At 40.3% G+C, this 21,691-nt stretch overlaps 1 protein-coding gene across 7 annotated transcripts; it reads left to right on the top strand.

The window, feature by feature from the left end:
- Positions 1 to 185: 185 nt before the first annotated feature.
- On the top strand, positions 186 to 21,193 carry LOC132258710 (diacylglycerol kinase theta). Of its 7 annotated transcripts, none has more exons than XM_059756147.1 (16): positions 186 to 1,194; positions 8,543 to 8,725; positions 9,105 to 9,296; positions 9,372 to 9,575; positions 10,273 to 10,974; positions 11,761 to 11,937; positions 12,034 to 12,170; positions 12,257 to 12,743; positions 12,806 to 12,933; positions 12,996 to 13,225; positions 13,284 to 13,432; positions 13,531 to 13,710; positions 14,781 to 15,069; positions 15,136 to 15,292; positions 15,366 to 15,473; positions 18,221 to 21,193. In XM_059756147.1, exons 1-16 carry the CDS (start codon positions 1,083 to 1,085, stop codon positions 18,359 to 18,361), a joined length of 3,576 nt encoding a protein of 1,191 aa, XP_059612130.1. In that variant the 5' UTR covers positions 186 to 1,082; the 3' UTR covers positions 18,362 to 21,193. The 7 variants fall into 7 exon arrangements, with proteins under 7 accessions (XP_059612130.1, XP_059612128.1, XP_059612131.1 ...); XM_059756145.1 differs by having other exon boundaries at positions 13,531 to 13,791; XM_059756148.1 differs by lacking the exon at positions 18,221 to 21,193 and adding an exon at positions 16,760 to 17,325.
- Positions 21,194 to 21,691: the final 498 nt, after the last annotated feature.

Raw genomic sequence — 21,691 nt, 5'->3', positions numbered from 1 at the left:
GGTCACCCATGGGAGCGAGATGGGTGCTGGGAGTGTGGAGTTTTGGAAAAATCTCCCGTGCACGCATGTGTATGCGTCTCGACGTTCATGCGCGCGGGCTCCATTAGCCCAAAGCGACCACTCGGCGGTGCTGTCGGGCGACGTTCGGGTGGCTGGTGAAAAGCAACAACAACGCTGGACTGGCCATCATTATTGGGAAAAGCGAAGAAGGAAAAATTTTCCACCATACAATTCGCGGCAATCGTGAGGAGTGAGTGTTTCTACTCCGAAGCCCAAGTGGACAGGAACACCCGTGACGGTGTGTGCGAGGAGGCAGTGAGTTGGGAACACTCCTCAGTGGACATTTTCCATCTCTCTGGGTGGTTTTGTGCGCGCCCCAGTGGCCTGGGCTGAACGAGTCTCGCAGAACGCACTTTTTCCCCGAGGAGGAAAAATCACACCACCCTTCGCGTGAGATTCGCTATCCAGAGTTTTTCCCAGTGGCCAGCGAGAGGAAGGCTGCGTTTTCGCGTTGGGTGACCGTCTGGGCTGGTGGACACGCGGGCTGGCCAGGAGTCAAATGAGCGTTGTGGGAAATTTTCCGTGAAGGGTGCGTGAAGGCGGCGGCAAGGGGAGGAGAGAGAGAGAGGAAAAAAGGTGTTTCCCCCGCGTGAAAAGTGAAAATTCCCACACGCGGAGACCCAAAAGTGTTAAGTGCAATTTCCGTGGCTATTTGATGAATTGCCAGTGTCTCCAGTGGATGTGGATCTGCTGAAGAGGTTGGAGAGGACATCTCACACACACAAAAGGGTGGTCTTCGTCGCATCTCGATCGCGTGGCAAAGGAAAAAAACGGGAAAAAGGCTCCGACAGCGGCGAGGGGTGAGGGACAGAAGAGTCATGGATTAGGAGGAAGGAAGGTGGCCCAAGGAGATACAAATAGGGTGGATACGCCGATCTGGAGGACGGATTGGTGGCCCTAGAGCATAAAAGTGCGTGCGGGGACAAAAATGGATGATGATGCCGTGTCGAGTCCGCACTTGATTGGAGTCGCGTGAGCCTCGAGGACCGGCAGAATCGTGAACACACCAAAGATACCACAAAATGGCGGATGGTGGACACTCATTTGGGAAGAAGACATTTCACAAGCCAACCTACTGTCATCACTGTTCAGATCTTCTCTGGGGGCTAATTGGACAAGGCTACATTTGCGAAGGTAAGACCATCCCTGCAAATGCACCGCACATTTCTCGGCAATTCCCAATGTCCTTGAAGCTCACTCTGGCAGCCCTTCGAAAGCTCTCTCTTTCTGTTTCTCATCCCCATGCAAATTTATCATTTTTTCGCACTCTTCCCGAGACAACTCCGCCAAATTGTGCTGCACATCTCGTGGAGAGCATTTGGGGCGCGCAGGGGAGCTTTGGGGTTCTCGGGGGTGCGGTGGGCAATATCATTGCCAGAATACATTTACGCATATCAATGCCTCATGACGAGAAAAAGCTCAAATGCCAAATTGAGTGCTTTTAGGATTACATGATTGCGTGTATGACATTGAAAATAATGTCACCCATATTAATTTGGTCGACGTCTCTCCTTCGGCGGCCGTTGAATTGCCATTGAAATGGTTGAAAAAGAAAAGTGACGGGGGAAAGGCGAGGTTTTTCACTCCATCACCCCCCGGCCCACCCTCCATCCCTAGTCGAGGACTGCAAAGTTTCTAGACACCTGAAAGTTTCACAAAATTGCACCCAAAGAGCTTGTCTTCATCAATCTACCTGGCAAAAATTGTATTTCCACGATAATTTATTGACTATCTTAAATGAAAGGAAAAGAAATGCTAGAAATTCTATGACATACACACACACACACATAAAAATGTATTAAGGACAAACGACTCAAGATTGTTCTTTCATGGTGGTTTTTCACGCGAATGGAAAAGTCCAAAACCTCTAATTGATTTGGGTGAAGTGGCTGAGAGAAAAGTTGGTAGATTTCCAGAGCTTTTAATCCTTCCGATGAACTTTTAAAGTTCTTCCACAACTTTTATCTTGTTATCGCATTTTAGTGACAAATTTCTTGTGCCAAAAGTGAGGGGCGAGGGTTATGAGGGAAATTGTTTTAAATGATTTCATCACAGATTACTGTGAGACGAGGACATATTTTCCCTCCATTGATGTTCTCTCGCGTGTCCTTCAGAAGAATGAATGAATTTTCACTGCGAATGAAAGGCAGTGTTTTACAGAATTGTAGTGAAAATGTAAGTGTTTTTTGGGCGAAATTTTCCAAGAGTTTTGAGTTATGGCAGATTAGAGGAATTCGCCTCGCATTTTTTTTATATAAACTCTTGACAAACATACAATTTAATTATGATTTATTTACACACACTGAGACAATAAGACCAGAAAAATATGAGAGAAGAGAATTCACGTCGTGCCACGAGGAAGAAGCCTTTGGATATTCTAAAGTCTGATATCTTATCACAGAGCATCTCGGGCCACAGTTTGCTTTTCACACTGATAAGATAACTCGTGGATTTCTCAGAATTGTTCTTTTTCTCGCTACGGAATAAGTGAGACAGAGAAGCGCGGATAATTTTATAACGTCCCGAAATAAAGAATTAAGTAGAAAAAACAACAAACCATCAATTAGCTAAAGAGTGAAAATATTCCATTGAGTAGTTGTAGCGTAAAGTGGGAGGGAAAAATCATTGAAAAAATTCTACAAATATCTTTCATCTTCAGCGACTGAATCCGGAAAATGAGTGTTTTTTCCTATCTGATGAAATTTCCTGAATTGATATTTTAGTTGAAGGAACTCTGTTTGACTGTGTGCATGTATATTTAGAAATTCATGCCTCCTCAATTCGTCACCCTTGAAGTCTCATATGGGAAATTTCCTTCCAAGCCGCGCGCCGCATGTGGAGGTGGGAGAATGTTCATTTAATCCAGGAAAATGTATTCAAGGATGTCAAAGATTAGGGGTTTGAAGAATTATTTGTTTATTTTTGGCATGAGTAAATTATATTAATAGGCTTTGGTCGTTTCTTTTTTTCATATTTATAGAACATTTCTCCTAGTTTCCATCCCAACTCAGCAGAACTTCTCATATATAAGACTGCACATAGAGATAGTGCAAAAGTAGAAAGAATCACGTGAAGAGACTTTCCGATCTGTCATGTCTTTCTAAATTACGTCGAAATAAGCGAGAAATACTACGGAGAAGAGGCAAAACCGAAGTTGAGAAAATAGTTTAGTGTTGTACCGAGAACTGAAGAGAATCTTGTTAGTTGGATGGAAATAAAAAGTTCGCAGGAAATTTATCAATAATTAATTTATTTGTACACAGAGAGGAGTTCCTCTCCTGAAAGCTTGTGCTCTCTCGCTAGATCTCCGAAGCATTCGCTCTTTGCGCCACACGCTCTCTCTCTCTCTCTCGCTCTCCGGGGCACCACATTGAAGAGTTTTCCTCAAGAAGCGCGCGTAACAAAATTTCAACACGTTGATGACGCACGAAAGGCCCTTCGACTGTTTTATTCAGGGGAATTCATGTCTTTTGACCTGGATTTCCCGTCTCTCGATGTGTTTATTGAGGGAACACACAGTGGCATCGGAGGAGAGGGAGTGAGACGCGAAGAAATAGACATTCTCCTTCACAGTCACTGTTAAATAATGCCTGAATGCGAGGGTGGGAGTTAAATTGCAAAATTGCAACCTTTTGCTCTCATGTCGTTCACCAATTCTATAAATAACCACCTCTGTCGCGATTGAGGATGTACTCTGGAGGAAGTGACACAGATCTAGTTTCTCCTTTTCATTACCTCTCTCCATTCTTCCTCAATGAGTTGAGAAGAATGGCCAAGGCACTGCTCAACATTGTCTCAATGTATAGACAATTTTCTTGACTTTTCCCCGTAGAGACGTCTTTCAAGTAAACATCTACCATCTTAATATGTTCGTGAAGGATTTTAAAGAAGAAAATCTCCATGCGAAAAAATGCAACAGCAGTCATACGCATTTTTTCACTTGCAATTCACAGGACTCTAATATCCAACATAGTCCTACTTCTCTCTATATCTTTTCGCGTGTAAAAGGAAGTTTAGTCGAGAGGAAATTCCTTCCATCTCTCGTGTATAGATTTTCCCTTTGAGTGAGATTTTGCAGAGGTATAGGGAAAGGGAAAAATCATGATATTCCGTTCATTGATTGTTCTTCTCAGAGGCTGTGAATGTTATTCACAGAAAGAGAACTGTGCGAGAGGTGTAGAGTTTTCATGAATGTAGAATCGTTGACACATTTTCCATATCTCTCTCTAGCCATGGTGTGGAGTGGTGGTAAAATGAAGAACTCCGGGTGGGAAGAGCGGGAGCGGGGGTTTGCTCGATTGTATGAGTTTCTGGGGTGTTCCGGGAGACAAGCTCGCATAATACGGGCCATGAGAGGAGAGTGAGAGAGAACGAATCCCGGTGACGTAGGTAACCTCACGTTCCTCCCCGCGCGCAATTTCCCGAAAAGCTCCACGAAGAGCGGACTCAAATACTTTTCCATTCCCACTTTTCCGAGTGCTGCTGCCCAGGAGAGAATGGCATGGATGAGGAGAGTGATGTGAAGGACGGAAAAGACATAAATTTAATACCCTTTCACTTCCCTGGACCTCGAATGAGCTTTGGGCCAGAGAGCACATGTCATATTCTCTGTCTTATTGCTCGATATCACACTATAAAAGGTTATTTTTGAACGAATACAGCATAAAAAAAATTGCCGTATAAAATTCCATTGGAAATATTATTTCATATTTAGTGCCACCCTTCGCTTATGCGCTTCTCTGCCATCCACATCATCGCATAAATTGATTTTAAATTGATGCGTGGAGCAAAAAGATGCTGTTTCTATCAATGGAGAGCTTTTAGTATGATTTGCACGAAAGTTGATGTGCTTTTCCGCCACCCTTTCCCAACCTCGAGGCCCATTTTCACCTTGTACGGCTAAACGTCTCTTCGTGGCGAGCAACAAGCCTCCGAATATTGCTATCGTGAAAACTTGCTGACAGTGTGTATCAGTCCAGATGAGGAAATTTTAATTTAACCTCGTGAAATGTCACAAGGAGAGATTTTATTCTAAACGGTCATATTTTTGAAAGAGCTTTTTCTGAAAGAAAAGAAATCCCGACAATTGATACACTATATCTTAAAGGGAACATAATATGAGCCAATCTGTTACTCATTGAAGAGTAGAGAAACCAAATCGTCTTCCGAAAGGGGATCCTTGAAGTCCTGCCAATTTATCTCGCAAAGAGCTTCCAAAAATACGCCTGTCCAGGCGCGGGTGGACAGAGAGAATTAGAGGATGAAGTCAAGGAGAAAGCAGTATAAAACATTTATATGTTGCCCATTAACATAGACCATACAGAGAATGGCTGTCGGGCGGAGGGGGTGGAGGAAAGGAGCAGAAAAAAAGGAGGGATTGTCCTTGTGGCGTTTGAAGGCAGTACACAGTGTATGTGCGATAGGGAGGGAAGAGATTTTTCATTCATTTTCTCTGTTTTCTCTCCCTTTTTGCGAGCAGGACGCGGGGAGGGACGGGATCCTTGGGTGAATTCACACGAAAAGCAGTTCAATTTGTGTCCCCCAACAACAACAAGTCATTGAGGCTTTGGGAAAATATAGGTCATTCATGTATTTCTCACAATCTCTCTGGGTTCGCTCTCTCTCTCTCTTGAATGCTCTCTCTCTCCCTGGATAAATGCCTGGTTTTATCCTTCACTCTTGGTCGTGATGTGGAAAATTTCCCACGAGAGACTTGCTCCAGCGTGTTGGAAAAGCACACGAGTGAAAGCGCAAGAGCAAGCTTTAGCACCAATACATAGAGAGGCGAGGAAAAGTTTTTCTTATGCGATGCCATGATAAAGGATAAATGTGGCATGGAATGCCTGAAATCGGCACGAGGAAGTGTTCTTCAAAGGGAGACTATTTGCAAGATGTAAATATATTTGTACATGTGCACATGTTCATCGAAAGGTCATTCGCCGAGTGATCAAAATTGCAGGACAAAACGGATTTATCCTGAAGGAGAAGAGAGCATTAAAATTAGACCGTGCATGACGTATAACGTGCGAGAAAATGTACGTCACACCAGAGTGAATTTCCATCAATTGGCGCATAATGTCGTAATTTAGAAAACGCGTGATTTCATCATTGCCCGAGGGAGGAGGAAGCAGACTCGCGGGAGATTGAAAATATACATGGAGGGCAAATAGACAAAATCTCGTCACATAACGCATTGGTGGAATATATTAATAATCTCCTACAATGTCATATCGTGAGAGGATATTTGGAGAGTGAAAATTTGTTTGGCCCCAATTTTCTTGTATGCAGAAAGATCCACTGTCGTCATCGACTTATGTATAATGTACCTATAGGATTTATTCGTTGATTTTGATAATTTTTACAATTTGTCGGTAGAAAATTGACACCATTTTCTTGTTTGGAGGCAATTTCTCTCAGTGCAGAGGTTGAAATATTCTCTATTGTCAGTGGCTGACGAGAGTTTTTGCTATGTATAGGGAAATCTACAGGTACCGATGGATGCGCCTGGTAAAATTTCTCCCCCTATCATATTCTCTTTCGAAGGCTAAAAAGAGAAGGGAAAAGTTTTTTTACAGGGCATTTTGATGAATGGAGGGACGCCTGGTTGTCGTTAGTTGACCTCATACATAAAGTTGATATTCATTCATGGACAGTGTCTCGATACAGCGAGTGACACATGTAGAAAATGTATACATTTGTTCAAGAGGATATCACTTGAATTGAGTGACATGGTGGGCATTCAACCAGGTGGACTTGTGGGGCCAACAATATGGCTTTTCAATTGCAATGACTGAGTTGGGAAAGCGCCTACACAGTGTGATTTTCATTCACACGTGGAAATTGTAATGTAAAAGCTCTAAAGTGTTCTCTAAAAGTGATGATTTTCTCCGTGGACAATTGTTCCGATACATGTGAATGTGAATTGTCATAGCGAGATGACTTCTTTATCTTCGCATCCTCACCCTTTGCCACCCAGTGGCAGCTTCCTCTGCTCACAGCTCATGTTTAAAAGTGTTTGTTAAACAAGTCAGTCCTCGACAGGATTGGAGATGCGAAAAGAGATGGAAAATTTACGTCAATGTGTCCCCATTTCCAAATGGTGGTGGGGTGAAATGCGCTGTGTGTGAGAGAGTCATAATCGAAATTTGAAAATAAGGCTCGACAGAGGAACAAATGAGTAATGACGAAATATTGCGCGGAGGGAAATCTGGGTACATTTGATAGAATGTGACAACATATTTCATAACATACAAAAGAGGGAAAACTTTCAGTCATACTCTCTCAATATAGCTGGATATAAACAAATTTATTATTATTCATTGCATTGTTGAAGTCAATAGACTTGGTTTATTCTCCCCTCACTTCGTCTTATGTCGTCATTCGTTTCCATTTCAAGCTACGTAGGGTTGGGAATTTTCATGCAAGATTGACACTTATTTGCAAGATTGGTTGACTCACAAATAAATATAATTATTTTGCAACTTTTCCCTGTGATTTAGATTGAAATATTTCACGATTACTTCATACTTTCCTCCCTAAGCTGCCCCATTTTAGATTTCTCTGAATGACACACACTCTGTTTATTGTGAATTTGTGTGAATTTTCAAGAAAGACCATGGCTGAAGTGATGGCGAGTCTCTTTGTGATGTCTACAACTCTTTTGTTTACTACAGAGACTTCCATTGTGACTAATTTTCCTCACTGCCTCTTGTTTAATTCATATACCAAGTGGATGGGGGAAAAGACGTAAATTGGATTTCTGGACTTTGAAATCTTTGCGTCGAAGGCGGAGGGAATTTAGTGAATTAGCGTATCTGAATGTATGTGAGGCAATAGAAGAAAATGGGAAATTGCGGTGAAATCGAGGGTGGTTCGAAATGAGCCGGGATCATGTTTGTTGCCCCACTTTGCTACGCATTCATCTCTCCCCAATGGTATTGCATTCGGGAGCTGCTGACGTCATTACACAATTATCTACTTGAGCTTATGTGCTCTACACTCACCTATATACTTCTTCCATGCTCTCCCTCTCTGCGGAGCTTTTCCGCTCGCGAGAGGGAGAGAAGAAAAACGAGGGAGACTTGGAAGAAGCGCACGCGGCGCTGTTGAGGGTGTTGCGGAGACACAAGCACGGATAGGACAATTTTGTGTACGAAAGACATTTTCCAGCAATCGGATGATTCTCTGGTGGCGCGTTTGGAAAAATCGCGCACTCTCGTGAAAAGCTCTCCCAATTTCTAGGGGGCGCGCACGAGAACTCTCTCTCAAAGGAACGTGTAGAGAGAGAGAGAGAAGCATGAGACTCTATGACGTCATGGGAGGTCACCGGCCTAGTTTTAATATTATTCCAAATAGCACAGGGGGTTGGGAGTGAAAAATAAACATCACCTCACTCCTGTCGAGTGTCATGAAAAATTCTCTCAACACCCAGGACACTTTTTCAGCAATGTTTGCACTAAACTTTTACGTATTCTCTTTTCAGTGTGCAATTTCATTGTGCATGAAAGATGTGTGACGAACGTGGTGACGCCTTGTTCAGGAATAGCCCCCAGCATCATCAAGAATCCCGTCGCCCATTGTTGGTCGGAGCCGACGCATCACAAGAGGAGATTCTGCACGGTGTGCCGGAAGAGACTTGACGAAACACCCGCCGTGCACTGCATGAGTGAGTAATGCTGATAAAATTGATAAAATTGCAGCTGCGGCAGTGGGAAGTCGAATGAATTCCTCAGAAGGATTTCTGGAGCATTTGAAGAGTTTAAATGGAATGTACGAGTTGAGACGAAAAGCATAAGACATAAAAGATTAATGTTCATCATGATTTTGTGTGGGAAAATATAATCTAGCAATTAAAATTATGTCAAGAAATGCATTATAAGAACCATAGTGATGCTTTCAGAGTAATTTCGGTCACAAAATGAGCTCTTCTAGCATTTATTAAGTGAGCTTTTCCCGAAGCTTCAAATTCTAGAGCGCTCTATAAAAACTTTTAGAGATAATAGGCATTTCCTGTGAATGCTTCTAAACCAACGCTTTCTTCACAGTCTGTGAGTACTTCGCCCATGTGGAGTGTCAGGATTTCGCTGTGGCTGATTGCAAGGAGAATGCCACGTATGTCCCCGGCAAGGATTTAGGGTCTGTGAAGCATCAGCATCACTGGCGAGAGGGTAACTTGCCACAGACATCAAAATGCTATCACTGCAAGAAGTCCTGCTTCTCCTCCGAGTGTCTCACAGGTGAGTGCGGTTGGCCCCCTATGGCGCTTCTGGCCATTCTCCCATGCGGATGCTGAACGTGTCTTGTCTTGCCAGGCTACCGATGCGAATGGTGCGGTGCAACGTGTCACGGTGGCTGTCGCAGTCAAGTGAATCCCGAGTGCAAATTCGGTGTCCTCGAGCCAATCTATTTACCGCCACATGCTGTTTCTATACCTCGTACTGAAGTGCCAATGGAAGCTATTATTGGTGTCCAAGTGAAATCAAGGACTACACCACTGCAGAGAGATTATTCCTGTCGTAAGTATGCCTAGTCAATCACCTATGAAGCACTTTCTGTTCTCTAATATTGCATCCTCAGAGCACAAGATTGCAATTTAATATAATACATACTACATTTGGGACTTTTCGCATAATTTAGAGATAACGGGGATAGACGTACTACTAGAACATACATGGGTCATAATTGGTATCATTGGAACATCTTTCGCATTATCTGAAAATATTTGAGATATGTGCAGTGTTCTCTGTGCAGAATTCTATTAAATGTGCGAAATAAATTTTGAAAGATTTGTGGTGTGAGAGAGTATGGATACGATAGACTAATTAGATTGTTCTGTGAATGTTGTCTGTTGATGGTTATTCTAGACTTGAGCACCACAAAGTATCTCTCATCTTAATATTCCTTTTTCTGCTCTATATTCTATTAATTTATTTTGCAAATTTATCCAGTATAATTGATTCTATAGTTGGTACGGTCTTGGAATAGAAAATTTTCTGTGCTTTTCTCTCTCTATCTATAGATATGCTTTATATGCAACAAAGCAGCATTTTCTCCATTGATTCATTTTGTATGCTGGGGGAGAAGAGAGGATATCTTGTGCCAATGTTAACACAACACTCAAAATGTCATATTGTGTATTTTATTTTGTCTCTATTTTCCAACCCATTTCTGTGATTTTTAATTTAATCCTTCAATATGTATGACTTTCACCAGCGGAATTGAGAACGATAGGTCTCTGTGATGCCACGGACAGTGAATTGTCGATAAGGCATCTCGATATGAATGCCAAGGAGGCGATAAGGCAGATGTACCTCCTGCCGTCACCTGCAGCGTCCACGGATCAGAGGAACCGCAGTTGGCCGAAGATTGGGGGTGGTGGCGACAAGAGAACGGATCATCTCGGGGAGAATCGTGATATTTTAGATATTGACTGTGCCGAAGCGCACAGTGACTTTGCCAGTAGCTGTAATTTAGACGTAGTGCGGACAGACAAGAGGGCTCACAGTGCCGAGAGTGTGGAGATGGTGAAGAGTCCCAGGAGTCGCCACGTGGAGCGCCTGAAGATGGCCGAAACGGTGACGAGGAGTCGATCGTTCCAGGAGCAGGGCGTTCAGCCGCCCTATCTCAAGAATGCGCGCTTCTTCGTGAACCGTCTGGGGCACTCCAACGCCAATCTGGACGACATGCTGGAGACTGCCTCGTCGCCTGGCGCCTCAATCTCCATGAAGACATCCCAGAGCGCCGACATTCGCATTGAGATCGGACATTATGGCGATGACGACAGGTGCACGCCGCCGATTCTGCCCTTCCAGCAGGAGCAGGGGGTGAAGAGTGGACACATTTTGGGGCGAATTTTCCGACGAATGCGAAAAATCTCTCTGGCGTGGCGAAAGTCAAGATGTAAAATTCACAGAGGTGAATTGGATTTTTTCTTTTATTTACTCATTTCCCCGTTTTATTCTTTTTTGAGTGATTTTTGAGTATTTTGTTCCTATCGTTTTCCAGATGGTTTTTGTGTTTCCTTTTACACACAATGAAACATTCATTCTCGTTTTACTTTATCATTTCACAATGGGGAAGGGAATTTTTTTTATGTTTTTAACTTTCATCTCTATCAGGATATTGACTAAATGGCAAAAAACATGATCAACTAGAAATTATCATTGAATATGATTGGAAATTAAGCAAAAAAAATATCGCGCATTGGGAAGATTTTTTGTTACAAATTATCTTGCTTATAGCAATTAAATGATAAATGTTACTTCTGTTGCTTAGACGTCTTTTATTATATGCTTTTACGTAAATTCTTATGAAATCGACGATATCCGAAGAAATCTTCAGTGGGAAGCTACGGTAGAAATACACAAAAATGCATATTTGAGCAATTATTACACTTGTTTTATGTTTGCATGCTTGGAAGCTTTATTCTTGGCACCACCTTCAGCACTTTTTCCTTACTAATGTGAATTCAAAGAGAACGTGAAGCCGTGCCTGTTCTGCTGTGTGTGAGATTTTCAGGGAATTTTGTCGTTGGAATCTCATCTGATTGGCAAAATTCATACCGAAATTGGCTGTTAAATTGCTATTGAGATTGAAGTGATGAAATTTTCAGCGGAGTCTCCGCCAGCAAGAATGCAGTGTAATTCTCTCTGAATTTTGCTGAAAAGGCTGATTGTTCTTTTGCCTCTACTCTCATTGCAGCGCGAAGCATTTCTGAAGAATTTAGCAGCGGAGACGCTGCCCGATTTCGCGATGAGGAATACACATCGAAGCCTGAAGGTGCCTGTGCCTCAGGAAGTCATCCAAGAGCAGAGTCGGCGCACAAGTCCGATAAGGACAAGGAGAAGAGGGATAAAGAGAAGGAAGAAAGGGATGAAGGTGAGCGTGATTGTTAGATTAACCGACACAGAGAGAGAGAGAAAGCTTTTTTCTTACTTATTTTGATATTTGGTATTTTTTCTTCTGTTTGTGCAGAAACTATCAAAGTGTTTGATGGAAATTCCTCACTGCGACGACGAATATTCCGAGCAATTACAGTTTCACGAACATGTACTTTAGATCAATTACTAACAACAGCACTTCGTGCATTCCACATTGCACGAAATCCTAATGTAAGTCGCCATTCACTGCTTCCTGAAACTCTAACTGGCTTTCGCCTCATCGGAAAATCACTGTAAATGCACTTTTTCATCTGCAGGAATTCTACTTGACGGACTTGTATGCGCCGGGCGGCGAGGAGGTTCGCCTGCAGGACGCACATCCGGTGCTGACACTCACCCGAATTGAGGGAAAGCGTCCAGCCATCTTCCTGCGATTTCGTGACAATGAAAATGACAAGGGCTTCGTGCGCGTGTACCCGGGAAAGTTGCAGCTGGATGACATTGACGAGTCCTTCGTGGCGGTGCCCGTGGATAATGACACAACCGTGCGCGATCTGATCCGCGACGCCCTCAATCAGTTCACGCTGGAGGGGAGGAATGTGGATGAGTATCGGTGTCTGGAGGTGTTGCTGGACAGAGGCGTGACAGAGAGGATCCTCTGCAATAATGAGCGACCGTGGGAGATTATGAAACAGCTGGGCAGGGACTCAATTCGTCAGATGGAGCTCATGAGGTTCTATCTGCAGCACAAGCAGGATCCACATGGTCCGAATTTGGCACTATTCGTTGGCAATCTACCTCCAGGTATGATTGGTACTCTCTCAACTCAAATACCAACTCTCGCTTATTGCCATCGCCTTTCTCAGGACTCTCCCAGAGAAACTATGAGCACATGCTGAACAGATATGTGTCCGAGGACAAGTTTACCAGCATTGGTCCCATCTACTATGAATATGGATCTGTTGTGATAACGTATGAAGACGCTTCGAAGGCGGTGAGTGCTTCGCTGGCGAATGATTGCTGTACAGATTGTGTGGAAATTTGATTTTGTTCCAGGTTCGTGCTTTTTATACACTGCGTGAGGCAATCTGCGAGGGGAAAAATCTTCTAGTGCTTCTGTTGCCAAACATCGAACCGAGCATGGTGCGTCCGGATACGTGGCCACTGCTTGTCTTTGTCAACGTGAAATCCGGTGGATGTCAGGGTCTCGAATTAATTTCAAGCTTCCGCAAACTCTTGAATCCCTATCAAGTGTTTGATCTAGACAATGGTGGACCACTTCCAGGGTGAGTTCTTTCCAAGTTCAATCTCTATGCAATTGGCTTATGCTCTGTGCCTCTGCAGACTGTATGTCTTTCGCCACATCAAGACCTACAAGATTCTCGTGTGTGGCGGCGATGGCACAATTGGATGGGTGCTGCAGTGTCTGGACAACGTTGGTCAAGACTCGGAATGTTCAAGTCCACCATGCGCCATTGTACCCCTCGGAACTGGTAAAATCTCCATCAAAATTCACTAGCAAACAATTTGACCAATTGGACAGTGACTAATCTGTGCGGGGCTTTTCCTCCTTGTGTCTGTGCTCTTGCAGGGAACGACTTGGCGCGTGTCCTTCGCTGGGGACCCGGCTACACGGGCGGCGAAGACCCGCTGAACCTGCTGCGCGATGTAATCGAAGCGGAAGAGATTCGATTAGATCGCTGGACAGTGGTGTTCCATCCGGAAGACAAGCCCGAGGACGCAGCGCAAAAAGCGCCATCAAATTCAACGGGTAAGAAGAAGAAGAAGGTCCACACAGCACAGCCTTCTCAACAGAATCAGCAACTTCATCTTGCGGCCATTGCAAATCAAGGTCATTTGGTGTCGATTAAAGAAGAGTCAAATGAGTCCAAACCAAACCAATGATGATATTTGAGATTATATTTAAAGTCTTGAAAGCAACAACTTTACCCCAAGACGCTCAATTGATCCGCAATTGAGCGCTGCATTAACTCTGTCGATGTCGTCTGTTGGATTTTGTGTTTTCTTTTTCTTTTAGTAACATATATAGACTTTACTCTGGTCTTGTTCATGACATGAAATTGGTCAAGAGTCGCGAGATTTTAGACCGCGGTATTTTGGTTGATACCCTTTAGTTGGAGTTTGTATTTTATGAGTTTAGAAACTGCGATTGGATAGAGACAAGTCAATAATATAATAGGTTGTAATTCATGCAATATTTTGGCTTTTTTCGATCTCAGCTCACTTCTCTTGAGAGCTTCTCTCTTCACAATTATTGACTTGTTCGTGTACAGAAGACAGATTCTATTCAATCTCAGTGATTTTCGCCGTCGAATGACTACAAAAATGACCGTATATAATTGCACTTTCACAAATAATAAGAGGTTCTTCATTTGAAATGAATATACAATTCTCTTTTCTTGATGCGCTTTCAGTATTATATCTTGTTACATTTTCTTTGGTCGTAGAACTTGCTTGCTCTTTGCAAAACATTAAAACTCTGCATGTTATCACTCGTTGAAATAGTTTAAAGTCTTGAGTATATTATCTTTTTTCTTCTGAAAATTACTGCGAAAAAGTCAGGTGAATTGGCCAAAAAGATGATGAGAGTCGAGACATTGGTTTTTAGAGTAATTTTCCGTTGAAAGCCAGCACGCATATAAAATCATTCATTTTTTGGAAGCATAAATAAGAAACACAGCAAATTGAAAAAATTACAGAAATTGCAGCTTTTAAATTTCCATGTAATTGCTTAATGACTTTTTCCACGTACTTGCTAATAAATCCGCTGAGGCCCTGTGAACGCGTGGAGCTCACGGAAACTCTGCAATATGTTTTCAGGTGGAGGAGCACAGAGTGAGGACAATTCACAGATCTTTGTGATGAACAACTACTTCGGGATAGGAATTGATGCCGATCTCTGTCTGGACTTTCACAATGCGCGCGAGGAGAATCCCAACAAGTTCAACTCGCGCCTCCACAACAAGGGCGTGTATGTGAAGATGGGCCTCCGGAAGATGGTGGGCAGGAAGATTGTGAAGGAGCTGCACAAAGAAATCCGACTGGAAGTGGATGGAAAGGTTGTGGAACTGCCACCCGTCGAGGGCATTATCATACTGAATATCCTGAGGTAACGTCGAAATATCTGCTGAGAAAGAATGTCTGCTGTATTGAAATGCTTCTGTGTTCTCTACAGTTGGGGTTCTGGGGCCAATCCGTGGGGTCCTGAGAAGGAGGATCAGTTTAGTAAACCGAATCACTGGGACGGAATGCTGGAGATTGTCGGAGTGACGGGAGTCGTGCATCTGGGCCAAATTCAATCTGGCCTTCGATCTGCAATTCGCATAGCTCAGGTAAGCTATTCAAATTCCTTCGCTTATGATACTTCCAGAAGAATGTCTTAACACTTTGTGTGCTTCTCTTCAGGGTGGCCATATAAAAATCCACATGTACTCGGAGATTCCGGTTCAAGTGGATGGCGAACCCTGGGTTCAGAGTCCCGGTGACGTCGTAGTTCTCAAATCAGCACTCAAGGTGAGTTTGGCAATCTTTCAATAATCTGTTTTTCAATAATCTCTTGCGATTAAGAGAAACCTTTTCTCTATAACTATTCAAATTATATCTACAAAAATATATATCATTTTTTAAACTAACTCTAACAATCTGCTTCAAAGTAATACATATTCTAATAAATTTTTCTTTTACAATTACTTTAACAATTGAATTTTCTTGTTGTTTCTTTTTTACATATATAATTCTCTATCTGCGAGAGAAATTTCTAATAAATAATTCGCTATATGTGTTTTTACATTGATATCTTTTCTAAATTTCAATTTCAAGAGATAACCATACAGAATCTCGAATATACATTTTTCTTTTCAAAGATTCTTTTTTGCAAAACTCATACAGGGTGTAAAAAGACATATTCTTATACCATAAATATTGAGTAGACATATTTTTGACAATTCAATTGTATTTATTGGTAGATTTTTTACACAGTATACGACACACTATTTTTGATTTTTCTTTAGTGTAATTTGGCAAGAAAGTACTTTTGAGGAAATCACACAGAAACACGTTTAGATGTAACAAAAATAATCCACACGATACACGTAAAGACACAATTTTTTTTGTGAATCTGACACAACTTCCAAAAGTATTTTTGAGAAAAATTTGAGAACACCATAATTTCAGACACTTTTCACCCTGTATTTGTAGTTTTATTTATTTTTTCATACTCTAAATTTATTTGCATGGAAAAGTCTTTGATTTTCAATACAGCATGAATTTTTTCATTTTGATAATATTAAATGCAGAATATTCTTTAATGTGTCAATTAAAGAATTTTTATAAAATTCTTTAGCAAATTATTGCAGTTTTTATATTGGTTTTTGTCAAACTTTATTTTAGATTAAGATAAAGGATTGAGAAATTGCAATATTTCTCAATTTCTGCAGCTAAAATTTATTAATTTGTTTTTAAATATATCTTCAAAGATATTTTTGATTATTTTTTTTTTAATTTATAATTTATTATTTCATCACATTTTCTATGAGGTTTCGGTTTATCTCAGAAAAAAATATTTTCACAAAAGAGTGATCAGAGAAAATATTAAAAATCTTTTCGTAAATTCAAAAATTTATCCGGGCTGTTTATGTATGAAAAATATTTTTTTTCTTCAATGAATACTTTTCATGCAAAAGCGCCCCGATTTTTCTAACTTCAAAGTTTGATGAAAGATTGTAGAGTTCTCTTTTTGAATGTTTCTTTCTTAAGAGCAAGAAAGCCAAGATGTTAATGAAACTTGATGTCCAATCTAGGCAACAATGTTGAAGAAAAGTAAAACAAAGCGGCGACTTACGGAACCGATAATACTGCCGGCCGTGGCGGGGTCGACGTCTCAAGGGGGGCCGCAGCCGGAAAATGGGGACCGAGATAAGGAGCCCCTTGGCACATAGAGAACCCGTCCGTCCGGTCCTAGTTTGCTTTTTTCCTGCTTTCTTTGACTCAGAAAATCAAAAAAAAATGCTGTGCAAAACACCTGTTCTTTCCCAAACTCCTCAAAAAGCCAAAAAAAAGAAAACCCTCGCCAAATTCCCCACCCTTTCGCCCACAAAAAGAAAAAAAAATCACTTCACATTTATTTTACTGTCTTTCAAGATCCTTTTCGTTGGTATTTTGTTATTACTTTACAACTTGATTGAGTTTTTTCAAAGTCTTTCCTTAATTGTGATTCTCTCATTTTCAAAAAGACGTGATTTATGTTCTATATATTTATTTCTTAACCTCTTTAGTGTCTCTTTTCTATATATTTGTAATTGTCTCTGTGGACAGAAAGAGTGTGAGGATGATAAGACAATCAGTAAGAGAAAAAAAATCATAGAAGCGCTAAGAGGAGATTTTTTTTTTATAATTTTTCAATTGAAGAATCGTGTGAAGTTTCTTATCCCCTTTGTTTCATGAATGTAAAAATGAGACGAAATAATTTGATTTAGCAATTTTATTTCTTGAATTTTCCTCTTGTGTTTATTCTATAGAGAATTTTTTATATGATTTAGAAACACAATAATGCTTTAGGAGCGCTTTTTCTGCTTGAAATCAATTCCTGATTATGCACGTCACCAGGCAATAAACAATGCTTTGGCCAGTGTTGAATTTTTCGCATGCTTTTCCACCCATGCTTCCTCTGAAGCCTTTTTTCTGCAAAATAATTTAGTCCGCATGGGAAATTGCATTTCACCCGAAGCTTTTCACTGTGCTTTCATGCTATACTATAATTTTGCTCTTTTTGCTACTGTCATAAATGCACGCATAACAACTATATGGCTGATGTTAGCGATAGGGGAGGAAGTGGAGCGAAAGCTTGCGCTTTCTGTGGCCTAAAATTTTATGTATTGCAGAAGCAGTCCACAAATGTCTCAGCTTGTGTGTCATTTAGCCTTATTTCCCCTTAATCTTCAGTTTGACTTTTTATTACTGATAACATAAGAATTTCTCGCAAACTAGTTTAAAAAATAAATGTAATGATAAGAGAATAATTTGAAAATTTGAGAGCGCAATTCTTAATTTCTATTCTCTCTTTTTTTCCTTCATCACAACATTTTATTGCCCACGAAAAACAACAAAACATAAATTAAAACCATATTTCGAAAAAAATGAAACATGACACAATTCACAACATTGAACAATCCCTTCGAAAATGAATTAAAAAAAAAATTACTGTGGCAATTGACCACGTGGGAAAATGACAATGATCGGTAAACTATGGACCGGACGGTTAGGCGACCATGTTGAAGAAGTGCAAAGGGAAGATGAAGCGTCGCAACACGGAACCTACAATGGCTCTGGGTCCGTCAACACCCGCCATGTCCCTCGCCGTGGCGCCGCAGGAGAACGACGAGAATAATGAGACGGATTTCTGAATTTGGTACAACGAGCGACTTATTTAACGTGCATTCAATGAAGTGGACAACTCACGCGAGTCGGGCAGCTCTCCGTGAGCTCTCGAGGCCCAGTTTGAGATTGGTGTGTGTTGAGTGAGGAATCAATTTGGGAAAGTGAGGCAATGTCGATGAAACAAGAAAAATAACCCACCAAAAAGATAAGAGTGGATCAAGAGAGATTAGATGCAATGAAGTGGATTTGAAGCGCGCCTAGGAATCGCCTTGTGCCAGTGAGCTTTTCTCGCCACGCGAAAAACTGACGGGGAATTTCCTCGGCGACAGCTAGAGACTTTCATTGTAGGATGCACTGCAATGGGAGCTTTTCTGAAGTGTGGAAACCAAGGAATTCCTCTTGACTGTGATTTTCGCCACTGGAAATTTTCACTGGGAAAATGACGTGATTCGAGCGCAAGCATGTTTTTTGACACGAACTACAGAGTTTTCCACAGACTTTCCATATACCCACCTTTAAAAAAGAAACAAGCGAACAAAGCAAAAGAAGTTCAACCAGTCATTGCTCTGCATGTTAAAGAAGTTGCTCTACGACTTTATGATTTTCCCAAGAGTGTCACCAATATGTTTAGTTTCAAGAGAACAAAGATCAAGTACCAAAAAAAAACTGTGTCAGAGAAAAATGTGTGAGTCAGATAGAGAAAAAAAGAAATCTTCCTAGAACATAAACCAGTGTGAAGAGGTGAAAAACAAAAAGATGGAGATAAGAATTGAGAAATCTATTTATTGCAAAGAATAGGAATCTTTATTTTTTGTTGACACTTTGAAAAATATTTTATGATATATTATTGTGTATAGGAGAATGAGAAGAGAAATTTGATAAATTATGATGGACGATGGGAAAATACTGAGATCTCGAAACTATATTTAGAAAAGAAGGAGAAGAGAAATGAAAATATAGTGTTATAAATATTTGTTGTAATTTTTCTAATTCTTTTCATTTGTCATTCAACAAAGAAAAAGATAAAAAATCAGCAAATGCAAAGATTTGTATTAAGACAAAATGAGAGATTATTTTTTAAGGAGAAAAACTTTTCTATATAGTATCTAAATGAATATAATTTCCATTTCTTCCTGTTTATGTAAAAGTAAACAAAAAAAAATTGTGTGAAAGAAATGACAAAATCTACTCAAGAATGAATGAGTCTCAGAAAATCATGAGATGAATTCATTACGCTTAGGAAAGAAGATGGTGGAAGTAAGAGAAAACGTGAAAAGTGAATTACGTCCCACAGAATATATTTGATATAAAAAAAATAGTAAGAAAAGAGTATGAAGAGAAAGAAAAAATGAACATAAACAAAAGCAGAATCAAATTTCATAGGAAAAAATATCATGGATTTTTTCTCACAATCATTTTTTCCTTCTTTCTCTTTTTTCTAATGATACACCATTAATTGTTAAATTGATTATTCCTAAGGACTTCTTTAAAGAACGAGAGTTTGGGAGACGTTTTACAAATCATGAATTAACTTGACAACATATATATTGTTATAAAATGTAATTTGTAATACTGTAATGCTAAAATTACGTTTTATGTATGGTATTTTACCAAAAAAAATAACAACAATGATGAAAAAGAGAGAATAAAAAAAAAGAAAATCCATGAATAATAGCAAATGTAGAAAAAGGAATAAAAGGCTCTGATAGAAAAAAATTCCACGGAAGAAGATTGACTTGAAACTTAGCGTGAACATAAATAAAACTTCATTTTTAGCGAAAAAGAGAATCAATTCAATCAAATTGTTCAATAAAGGAAAAAAAAACTTAAATAACTAGTGGAACTGCGTAGTGTAAATGATGGAGAAAACATACATTTAAATAATGTAATAATTCATGTTTGATTGCACTTTAAAGAAAATTATTATAAAAGAAAAATGATGAAAATAGAATAATACGATCTTAAACATAGTGAACAAAGTCTCCCCAAAAAGAAACTGATGAAAGTAATAAAAAAAAATAGTGAAGTGTATAAAGAAAACTTATTTCCATAGTAAAAAAAAAAGAGCGAAAATATTTCATCTGCGATATTTTGCGAGAAACATTTGAAGAATGAGCATTAGTTGCGCAAAGGAAAGCGCTGTATTAATAGAAAATTGCATGCAACAGAGAGTAGTTTTATGCAATTTTCCCAATTAGATTGGCCATTTTCCAAATGCTAAAATGCAAAATTGCATAAGCAAACTAACAACAACTATCCACTTTAGCCAGATTGATGAGAGTCCATACTTAGATAATATTTATAAAGAAAACTTTCTGAAGAAGAAAAAAAAATACACCATCTCTTTTTCGTTGGAATGCATTTTTTATAATAAAAAAAAACACACACACACACCGAATGTAAAACTTTTTCTATATTTGAGGAATAATTTTTTGAAATATTGTTTTTAATATAAAACCTTCAGTATTTTCAATAGAAAAACAAACAACTTGATATATAATGTGAAAAAAAAACTACCAACATAATGAATTTGAGAAGAACGTGCGTGAGATGTGAAGAACGAGAGTTGCAAAAATGACCAAAAACAATGTTTTTAATACACTCTAGTGTTTATAGGTGAAGAAAAAAAACTTTAAAGATGAATTTATTGTAATACCTCAAAGGACGACGACATCACACGAGATTTCCATTTAAGTTTTGGGCGAAAGATATTGCAAGGAGTGAGATTGAAAATTTTTTTGTAAATCTAACACGGGATGATATGTTATGAGAACGTTTATTGATCGTGCGGAAAAGTTGCCAAAAACAAAAACGTGTACTACAAAAACAAAGAGAGAGAGCGTGAGAGGTAAAATTGCTGTGAAAGAAAGTGTGCTATGTATGTTAAGATTGCGTGTGCCGAAGAGAGGATTTGTGATCCTGACCAAGAAGAGAAGACATTCTCATGGGCACGAAAATATAACGTTCTCTAATTCATCCCAAATGCGCGTTGGGCAAGAGTGATGCAAAAGTAGAGTGTATTGTGGCTTCTTCTGAACTAGTCTTCAGACCCGCGGATCCTGGCGCGCTCACTCGCGGAATGGTCAGAGAAGAGTGAACACGAAGCCACAGATTGAGTGACGTGGCCAGGATATCCACTGATTCGCGGTGACGATCAAAGTCTCCTCCTCTTCTCCCCCAGCAATGCTGCCTCACGAGGAGTCGGCATGCGATTTGTGGGTGAATCCACGAGAAGATTGTGTGTATTCACGCATAACTAACAGGAGCTCCTCCTGCTGGCACCATTGCTGCCCTATCTCTTCTTTTACTTAATTTGTTCTTCCAGTGTCGCACCGGGAGTCAGTGGAGACAACCCT

The sequence above is a fragment of the Phlebotomus argentipes genome, unplaced genomic scaffold, assembly GCF_947086385.1.
Source record: "Phlebotomus argentipes unplaced genomic scaffold, Phlebotomus argentipes genome assembly scaffold_4, whole genome shotgun sequence".
Taxonomy (NCBI): domain Eukaryota; kingdom Metazoa; phylum Arthropoda; class Insecta; order Diptera; family Psychodidae; genus Phlebotomus; species Phlebotomus argentipes.
The sequence above is the reverse complement of the archived record's forward strand: the minus strand, read 5'-3'. Positions and strand labels throughout refer to the sequence as shown.

Excerpts from the sequence above, each read along its gene's own strand:
- LOC132258710 (XM_059756145.1), top strand. The coding sequence starts at position 1,083 with ATGGCGGATGGTGGACACTCATTTGGGAAGAAGACATTTCACAAGCCA. Across the intron at positions 15,070-15,135 it reads ATCATACTGAATATCCTGAG|TTGGGGTTCTGGGGCCAATC; the intron begins GTAACGTCGAAA and ends TGTTCTCTACAG. Across the intron at positions 15,474-18,220 it reads TTCTCAAATCAGCACTCAAG|GCGACCATGTTGAAGAAGTG; the intron begins GTGAGTTTGGCA and ends CCGGACGGTTAG.